This window comes from Camellia sinensis, chromosome 10 (assembly GCF_055761805.1).
Source record: "Camellia sinensis isolate YWXY chromosome 10, ASM5576180v1, whole genome shotgun sequence".
Lineage (NCBI taxonomy): Eukaryota > Viridiplantae > Streptophyta > Magnoliopsida > Ericales > Theaceae > Camellia > Camellia sinensis.
The window spans coordinates 123,521,247-123,531,398 of record NC_138970.1 but is presented as its reverse complement, the minus strand read 5'-3'; the positions used below and the strand labels follow the sequence as shown (position 1 = coordinate 123,531,398).

Here is a 10,152-nt window from a genome sequence, read left to right as displayed (position 1 = left end):
TGGAAATAACCTCTTACGATTGTATGTTATTCCATTTTCAATCGTGCAGTTGTTCAAAACTTAAAAATTTATTAACTATTATTCAATAACAATGATATTTAATTTAGGAGAAATTTACAATGTGCACTCTTTCAAATGGTGCATATTATAAAAAAATTATGATTTTTTTATGATGAATGTTATGATTGTTTGTGATGTATGTTATGGCATTTTGTAATAAAGTTATAAATAGTAAATTTATGATGTTCACCTTAAAGTTAAAAATAATAATGTTATGATATTTTGTAATTTTTATTATGACACTTTAAGATTTTGTTATGACATTTTTCAAAGAAAAAAAGTTACGATTTTTATAGTGAAAAAGTTATGATATTTTGGTTTTAAGGCCTCGTTTGAAAACAGATTAATTTAGTAACTTTTGACTATTTGACTAAAATATGAGTTAAAAAAAATTAATATATTTGGGATGACTTTTTGATTTTTTACAGAAAGATGTGTAAAAAGTAGAGAGAAAAGAGAGTCTTTGACTTTTTAGTATGGATCGTTGGCTTTTTTACTTTTTTAACAACTTTTTGACTTTTTGGCTAAATGAAAGAGTTCCCAAACGAGGCCTAAGTTACAAAATTTTGTGAAAAGTTATGAAAGGTCTACTATATGCACCTTTTTTAGGGTATACATTGTAACATCTCTCTTTAATTTAAGAGAATAATGTATTACAGTTACTTGAGAAATTAATTTCCAAATAAAATAACAGATTTTTTTTTTTTTTTTTTTGAAAGGAAATGCAAAAATATCATTACTAGCCCAAGGCTAAAGCCTTACATAAGCCAACTGGGGGATTGATCACCCAATTGGAGGGAAGAACTCCATTTAAAAAGGCCCTCGCTGTCCAATGAGCAGCACAATTAGCCTCACGTGGAGTCCATACAAAGGAAAGATTACATTGTTTAGCTATGATTCTAACATCCCTGATAATAGGAGCACACTCCCAAGGAGGATCATCTTCAAACACACAGACAAATCACAGATTTGTTATTGTTTCATCCAAATTCTCTGAGTGGTTGAATATGGGTTAACCCTTGTGGAGCCCCCTTGTCATAACAGATGAAACAATGACAAGGGGGCTCCACAAGGGTTAACCCAAATTCAACCACTCACAGAATTTTGTAAATGCCAACCCACACCCAAACACTTAATCAAGTGACCGCGGCCAAACATATCTCAACACAAACCCTTGTTATATCACAAGGACAGACCACTGAAAACAATGGGTCGGAGTTCATCAAAATTGAAAACTGGACTTCTCAGGCATAAAATCATCTAAGAAAACATGCCCATATATGAAAGAAGAGATGATACATAACCATGTACCACCAAGGACAAATCCACAAGCCATTGTTTGTCCTAGATATACTAAACCACATCTTGAAAGTAAAGACTTTTAACAGACAAATAACCAAATGTGACGTTGATTTTCGTCCAAGGAAAAGGACTAATATGTAACATTCTTGGGGAGGTTACGAATGACATTACTCTTCATGCCCATCTTAGAGCGCATGGCCTCCACCCCTGATCGGTTCATCTCCTTCATAACCTTCATCCTCACCATCTGCTCCTTTGACTGCACTGTTGCCAATCCCATACTTCGATACCTGAGCAAATCAAAACATGGTTTCTCCGTGTCACTATTGCACTTTTCATTTATTTATCTCATTTCTCTTTTCCATTTTTCTCTTTGTTTATTCTTGTCTTTCCTTTTTTCCAATTTTCTTTCATTACTTCGATACCTTTTTCCAATTAATATTTGTTGTGTACATGCTATGACTATGACCGCCCCAAGGAATTATAGAAAGCTGAAGCAGATGAAAAAAGGAAGCTGCTTTTGCTATCGAGTGTTTCAAGAATATTGGTTAACAAAGTATCATATGATTGTACATTTTCTGACCACATTTTTATAGAAAATGTACAACCAGTTTAAGCGTGTTAACAGTGTCTTAAAAGTGTTCGATAACAAGACACCAAGAAGAAAACAAATTCAGAGTGATCAACTGGTGTTTAGACACATGGATGCAAATGAATGAGAACAGCCATTACTGTTTCCAAACTCCCTAAATAAGGCACTCACATGTACAAGTGATTACCTTCATAGAGTGGTCCTTAGGACTAGTGCCTCTAGGAAATAAAAGTATTCTCGGGAGGGTCATCTTTTGAATCGGTTTCATTCCTATTATGATGTTTATTCATGAGACACTAGCTAGACACAAAATTAGTCACAAAACAGAGTTGGTTGTAATTCTTCTCTTTCTTAGGAAATTCCATATGGGACAAGGATGCACTTTTCTTTTAAAGAAGCCTAATAAAGAGAGATCAGAGTTGAACCTTGAGGCCAGAGCAGCAGTGATGGCAATGCCATTTGTAGGTGATGGGCGTGGCTTTTGACGGTAATAGCGCAAATATTCACGAGATCCAAGCATTTTGGTTGATATTCTGCCATCAGTTCTCTGAGTTATTATGAGCTCAGACCCACCACTTCCAAGATCAACTGTATTGCTCATATCATTGGCTTCAACCAGTTGCTTCCCATTTGTGTCCGCATAACTATAACAAAGGAAACAACCACCTTAGATATCATATGGATGATACTTTAATAAAAAAGATGTTACAAATGTCATCAGCGGTGAAACCAAATTCTCAAAAATGGAAAAAAAGTAAAAATAAAAAAGACAATAACAACAAAAGAAAGGTACCTGCTGCTATAATCATAAAATTCTTCTAACTCTGCTTCTTCGTCATCCCCACCATCACCGTAATGCACTTTGCAATGACTTTTTGCTGCCATATGTTTCCTAACTGCTTCCAAGCTGTTGAAAGGATGGCATCTCTCATTGCAGTACAAACACAAGAAATCCCTTTTAACCTGAAGAATGGATGACGGTAAAGCGGGATATGTAAACCGAGTTTTACAAGTAAAAAGTAGAAATAATGTCATCAAATATAAACAAAACTGGTCTCTGAACCAGAAAGTACAATCAGAAAACATATTACTTTGAGGCTGAGATAAGTAAGAAGGCCTTTTGGATCTTTCAGATATTCCACATCAGGTATGAAGAAGCCATGTTGCTTGTGCATGTGAACCATACAGCTCTCTATTGTATCATGCTCTACATCACACATAAAGCAGCATGATGGATCCAACTCATACTCATTGTCATCATCATCCATATGAACATTGGTGGTGTGCTCATTCACACCCAAATGAGACAAACTATCTGTGGCTTCACCAACCAAATCTTCCTCTGGATCAACCTCCTCCCACTCATCAGATTCTTCACTATCTTCGTCATATTGCGCTCTTTGTTGGGGAAGCTTATTTACAACACGGGGCGGGAGGGGCCTAATTATAGCACTCCTATCATCTGAATCACTCATTCCTCGGGAAGCCAATGTCGCATGACTTCGTGATTTTAGGTGTTGAGCATGAGCCTTGGAACTTCTGTATCCTTTGTTGCAGAGACCACAACTATAGAGCATAGGAGTCTCATTAGACTTATTTTTCTCTTCCGCAAGTGCGGATTGTCTAGCCAGAAAGAGCGCTTCTGTCACCCCCGGAACTCCAGCAACCTGATTAGCAACATGCGAAACAAAATACAGAATGAAAATATGTACTTTAAATTTAAAAAAAATAAAAAATAAAAAATAGAGTCAAAATTGCCGAATAAAGCAAGCTCATTTAGTATATCTACTATTGAAATGCAAGTGTGCAGCCAAACTTAGTTACATGATCACTTGTGTTGTGTCCAAGCTAGGGGACCATATCGATGAAGGAATAATCATGATGACTTCATTAAATTTCAGCATAGACTTGCCAAATAATGTCATCCATCCAAAAAGTCAAATAACAGTAATGATAAAAATAATGCTAAACGACTAACGACTAACGACTAACAACCAACAACAACGAGAAGAAGAAATGTTAAAAGGAGTGGACTGTTCGGAGCCACAATAGACACATATAGGCCCTTTAACTTGCATGTGTGTGTGTGGGTGTGTGTGTGGGTGTGTTTTCTTTCTTGGCAAGAAACCTGCATATGATATGTTTTCAATCAGTGTTGCTTGATAATATTAATTGTGTTTCAATGTGTTCAGGGTTTCTTGGATCCTCGTACAGGCTTCATATTAGGGCTAGAGTGTTAAGGCAACTAGGGACGCAAAGAAGAACAAAAGAGAAAAGACCACTACTTTTCTCCGCCTGGGTGCACCGCCACATACATCTGAGCGTGGCTTCTAGAAGAGAGGGGCTGTGGAGTTTGGCTACTGTACATGTCTGCCCAATTGGAGGTCTCCAGTTAAGATATTTCAGAATTTCAAGATGAAGCAAATGCCCATGTGTGCCCAAGTGGAGCCCGATCTCCACCCAGGCAGAGATAAATGCGGAAGTGTGGTAATTTCAAGTCAATTATGCGAAATATGACCAAAAACGATTGAATTGGAAACTAGGGAATAAATAGGAATTTCTATCTCGAGATTAGGGATGTTGAAGTTTCATGGAGACATCTCCAAGCAAGAATAGCTGATTTTCCAAGTATCCAACATGGTGTTCTCATTGAAGATGGTGGTCTCCTCCTTCATAAGCGGCTGGGCTCCTCTTCTTAGGGTGTACAAAAAGTTTTAAAGGGCTTTTTCGAGGCTTGCCGCAATACTTGCCTTGAGGTGACGCTAAGGAAAAACACAACGGAACTTTGATTTTTAGGTGACACTCCCCATAAGCTTGTGCATCACAATCTAAGGTGTGCACCTCAAGTACACCTTTTGCTGATAAGCATGAAGAGTACGCACATGGAGAGGTTGTACTGAACTGTTATTAAATTTATTCTAACACATGATTTAAACATAGACAACTTTCCAAGACCACAAGGCAATGATTATAAACAGCTCTAGGAAAAGCATCTTGTCTAACAATTGGAAATCTCTCCATCTCTTGCAACAAAAATTAAAATCTATCCAATCTATTATAGACCAACCTTGCCTGAAGATTTAACCAAGTAAATCATGCATTCAATAACGGAGGATAAATCAAATTGCACTATCTAATAAATGTATCAAAATCTCTCATAACATTGAAATTACCTCCCACACACCAATTAGGATAACAAAATTTATACAAACTAACTAGCTCATCCCACCAACCTTTCCATAATCTTGGATAGTCCCATAAACACCCAAATAGAAACATAAAACTCCCTCAAGACTACCTCACACTTATAGAAGAGACATGATTTTTCCCTCAACCAAGCATAAAGGGGGAGACTCAAATGTTCAAGGCTATTTTGTGGGTCTCAAATTGACCACTCTTACACTATGTTTGAATTGAGTGATTTGGATAGAAAAGAAAAGAAAAGAAATGTGGAGATATGTATTTCTCTTACTTGTTTGGATAATTTAAGTTTAGAAAAATGGAGAGAACCGGGAAGAAACTTATTTCTCTTATAACCCTCATTTTCAATCTTCCCAAAAGTGGAGAGATTGGGAGATAAAAAAAATCAACATATTCTTATATTTTCATAATACCAATTTTGTCCATGTAAAAATAAAAGAAATAAAATGATTAACACCATGTCCTCAAGGGCTTTTCATATTAATTTGGTATTCTAACATAAAACAATTTCTTTTCTTTTCTCTCGTGAAATCTAACCAAACAAAAAAGAGAAAAATCACAATCATTTCATTTCTTTTCTCTCCTAAGTTTCCAAATATAGTGTTATCATTAGTGAAGCTTTTACTCAAATCTATTCATAAATATGAGATTTTTACTCAAAATTGAGTAAAATTTATAGAAAGGGCTGGAGATAGCCTTATAACTCCAAAAGAAAGGCAACTGAAGATGTATGTAAATACATGAAGCCCCAAACAACAAATGAAAAATTCCCTAGAAACTAGTGATGCAATAGACAACAATAGAGAAAGGATAACAGAATTGAATAAAAACAAGAGGAAGAGTAGGAAGGAATATGAGAAAGAGAAGAAAAGGAAGGAATTGAGACCTTGCGTTTGAGGTTGTAGCGGTGCCATTCGGACTTGTAATGGAGCTTCTGATCCGATTCTCCTTCAAATTCTTTGTTGCACGCGTTGCAGCTTAACCCTGGCATATTTGCTTCTCCTTCTCCTTCTAAACAAACTAGGTCGGTTTCAGAAAATGGGAATATATATAGGGTATGTATTGTATGTAGGGTTCAAGACTTTTCAATGGCTTATTTGCTGAGGGATAAAATAACTCATTAAAAATAAAATAAATTAAAAAGATAAAATATTAAATTTATGAAAAATTTACCCATAAATCCTAGTTTCTGAAAAGTTGAACCATTTAGTCCTAAAAATTTTCTTATGCTCCATTTAGTCCCATTTTATACATCATCATGATGTTCATGATGTAAATGAATCTGATGTTTCATTCTATAATTTCAAAATTTATTGAAATCTGATGAACATTAGATGTTTGAAATCTAATGTTTGAAACATTCATCCTATAATTTCAAACATTATTGAAATCTGATGAACATTAGATGTTTGAAATCTAATGTTTGAAACATTAATCTGATGTTTGAAACATTGTAATGGGACCTTTCAGTCTATAAGAAAACTTTTAGGACTAAACAGTGTATAAGTTATTAATTTGGGATTTATTGGTGCATCCCCTAAATTTATTTTATTTTTTTATAGTTATCAAATTAATTAACATAATTATAAAAAATCAAATATAATTAAAATATTAACTTACCAAACAACTAGTTTTTTGTAATATTTTTAAAAAATAATTTAAAGAATTGACTCATTTCTTAAATTATTTGAGAAACTAACTTGTTTTTTGAAATTATATTTTGAAAATGTAATTTTAAATTAAAAATTATATTTTTAACATACAAGTTCAATTTGAAATCGTAGGTTGAAAATGTAATATATCTTAGTGAAATTTATATTATCATAAAATTATATTTTCAACATGTAATGCGATTTCAAAGTGAAATTACATGTTGAAAATGTGATTTCAAAAAGTAAATTAATTTTACAAATAGTTTGAAAAGTGTGTCAATTCTCTAAATTATTTTTTTTTGAAAAAAAAAAAAAAAAAAAAAAACTCACCGAACAACGCGAATATGAAAGAAGGTCAACAAAATCATCCACTACGTCATACTGGCAAAATATTTTGTTTTAAATAATTATTTATATTTATAAAAATATATAAAATGACCACTTCAATTGACCAATTGGATTTTTGTGATGAGTTTGTCCAATTTGAATTTTGCAACTATATTAATTAGCAGTTGATCTTTAATATGTGTAGGATATAATATTTTTTTTCTTAAAATAAATTTAATTGAATTATTTATAAAAGTGTATTGCTTAGTGAATAATTTTAGCATTTTTTGTGCTATAAAAAGTTAACTTAAATAAATATATGTCATAATTTTAATTTAAAATTTTGAGGTAATTACAAAAAAAAGAAAAAGAAAAAGAAAAGTTATGAGTTTTTAATTTTGTCAATTTAAATCATAATTTTTTGATTTTTTTTAATCTAAATTATTTGTCTATTTTCATTGAGTAAGAGCGACTAAAAATTAGTATTTTAGTCATTAAATTAAATGTATGTGAATGTAAAATATCTAAAATATCATTTTTCATTGAGTTTAATAACAAAAACACTATTTTTTGTCAATTTTACTTAATAAAAATAGACAAATGATTTAAATTGATAACAAATCAAAAGATTATGGTTTAAATTGATAAAATTAAAAATTAAAAATTTATTTTGTTACAATTGTAATACTCTAAGATTTTTTTTTTTAATAATTACCCTTAAAAAAGTTTATATGTATATTTAAGTGTGCATATATACAAAGTTATTTTGAAAGTATATTGCAACGTATGTAATGTAGAAAAATATCTTTGAAGTATTTTTTGCTATAAAGATGTATGGTTTGGATGGTCTTTGATTGGCAAGTCAAATGAATTGTCTAGTCCGATTTACCATGGGCTCATTTTGAATCCATCTCAATAGTTTAAATTAGGGCAACTGACCCAAAGGTCCAAGCCCAACATATTATGTCCCATTTAGCCTCAAAACAAATTAAATACTCTATTAAGTCCTCAAATTATCAATCAGACGAAAATACCCACACATATCATCCAATTTACACGCACGCAACCTTCACCCACGATCATCTCAGTCTGATCAGTACACTGTCACATCTCCGCCGCTCAACTCTGCATTCTCAATCCTCTATCTCTCCACCGTTCGACTCCACTACCTCTGAAACCCAGTCCTAACCACAAAACGAACCCGTTCATCTTCTCCAATCGTCGACTCTTACTAACACAACACCAAGCCGTTCATCTTCTCCAATCGGCGACTCTCAACAATACGAAGAACCATCACGACTCTAAAGAAATTTCATAGTTCTTGACTTCTTATTCATAGAAATGGTGAAAAAAAAGTAACATCTCTCTTCACCTATTATTTTTTATTCAAATTTGTACATTATTCTTTGATATTTTGTATATATCATACCATTTCAATAACACTTTCATAAAAAAATAAAAATAAAAAAACCCTTGTAAAACACATTTTACATACTTCAAAATGTATAAACCCTCTTTTATATAATCCCATGTTTTAAAACATTCTAGTCCCCCTGTTTTTAAATATTCTAATCTCCTGTTTTTACACATAAATCCATGTTTTTACACATAAACATTCTATTCTTGTTCTTGTTGCTTCTTCTTGTTGTGACTCGTTAGACATTTTTGGTTTAGCTAGTTTGGAGAAATCTTGTATTGCTACTGGTCCTTCTTTAAATGTAACATCTTTGTCAAGACTGATTTCTTCCCATTTGAGGACGTGTGACGGGTTAGCGATGTATTTTCTCAACATAGATACATGGAAGACGTTGTGTATCCCTGCTAACTGCGGGGGTAGAGCTAGTCTGTATGCCACTTCGCCCACCTTTTCCAATACCTCAAAAGGCCCAATATATCGTGGAGATAGCTTCCCCTTTCTCCCAAAACGTACGACTCCACGCCTAGGTTGCACCTTTAGGAACATGTGGCTTCCTACTTCAAACATCAATACCCTTCTCCTCTTATCTGCATAATTCTTTTGATGGTCTTGAGCAGTCTTTAACCGTTGTCGGATCAATTTGACCTTCTCAGTAGTTTCTAGAACAAGTTCAGGTTTGATCAGATCTGCATCACCCACTTCAGTCCAACAAATCGGCGATCTACAAGGTTGTCCATATAATGCTTCAAAAGGCGCCATACCGATGCTAGCTTGAAAGCTGTTGTTATAGGAGAATTCAATTAAAGGTAGGTGTCGTTCCCAACTTCCTTGAAAATCCATTGTGCAAGCTCTCAACATATCTTTGAGTGTCTAGATGGTGCGTTCAGATTGTCTATCTGTTTGCGGGTAAAAGGCGGTGCTAAAACATAACGCAATACCAAGAGCTTCCTGCAGACTCCCCCAAAATCGAGAGGTGAATCGTGCATCACGATCTGACACAATAGATACCGAAATTCCATGTAGTCGAATGATCTCCCCAATGTAGAGCTTGCACATAGACTCTAAAGTGTCGCTTATCTTATAGGGTAAGAAATGTGCTGACATGGTGAGGCGATCCAGTATTACCTATATAGCATTGCACCCTCTAGGTGTCTTAGGCAACCCTGTCACAAAGTCCATCGTCACATACTCCCATTTCCATTCGGCTATTGGTAGAGGTTGCAACATTCCCCCTGATTTTTGATGTTCCGCCTTCACTTGTTGGCATGTTAGACATTTTGCTACAAATTTAGCCACCTCTTTGTTCATTCCATTCCACCAATACTACCGCTTCAAATCTTGGTACATTTTAGTCCCTCTTGGATGTACTGCAAATGCAGAATGATAACATTCCTTAAGTACCTTTTCTCTAAGTAACTCGTCACTTCGTACAAACAATTTACCTTGGTATCTTAAACTCCCATCGAGGTGAATTACCCAATTGAGCATTGGTTCTCCTAATTCCAGACGTCCCTTGATGTAGGCTACCTCTTGATCGTACTTCTAGGCCTCCATGATCTCATTCATCAACTTAGGCATCACCTTCTGTGCACTAAGATTGT

General features: G+C 34.2%; 1 protein-coding gene across 1 annotated transcript; it reads right to left on the bottom strand.

Annotated features, from left to right (window-relative positions):
• Positions 1-1,217: 1,217 nt before the first annotated feature.
• Positions 1,218-6,264, bottom strand: LOC114302542 (Zinc finger protein 622). The gene is made up of 5 exons (XM_028247576.2): positions 6,042-6,264; positions 3,046-3,621; positions 2,748-2,917; positions 2,380-2,598; positions 1,218-1,652 (listed from the first exon to the last, which is right to left on the bottom strand). The coding sequence occupies exons 1-5, from the start codon at positions 6,144-6,146 to the stop codon at positions 1,493-1,495; spliced, it is 1,230 nt and encodes a 409-aa protein (XP_028103377.1). The 5' UTR covers positions 6,147-6,264; the 3' UTR covers positions 1,218-1,492.
• Positions 6,265-10,152: the final 3,888 nt, after the last annotated feature.

Excerpts from the sequence above, each read along its gene's own strand:
- LOC114302542 (XM_028247576.2), bottom strand. The coding sequence starts at position 6,146 with ATGCCAGGGTTAAGCTGCAACGCGTGCAACAAAGAATTTGAAGGAGAA. Across the intron at positions 2,918-3,045 it reads TTACTTATCTCAGCCTCAAA|GTTAAAAGGGATTTCTTGTG; the intron begins GTAATATGTTTT and ends TCCATTCTTCAG. Across the intron at positions 1,653-2,379 it reads ACTGCTGCTCTGGCCTCAAG|GTATCGAAGTATGGGATTGG; the intron begins GTTCAACTCTGA and ends TGATTTGCTCAG.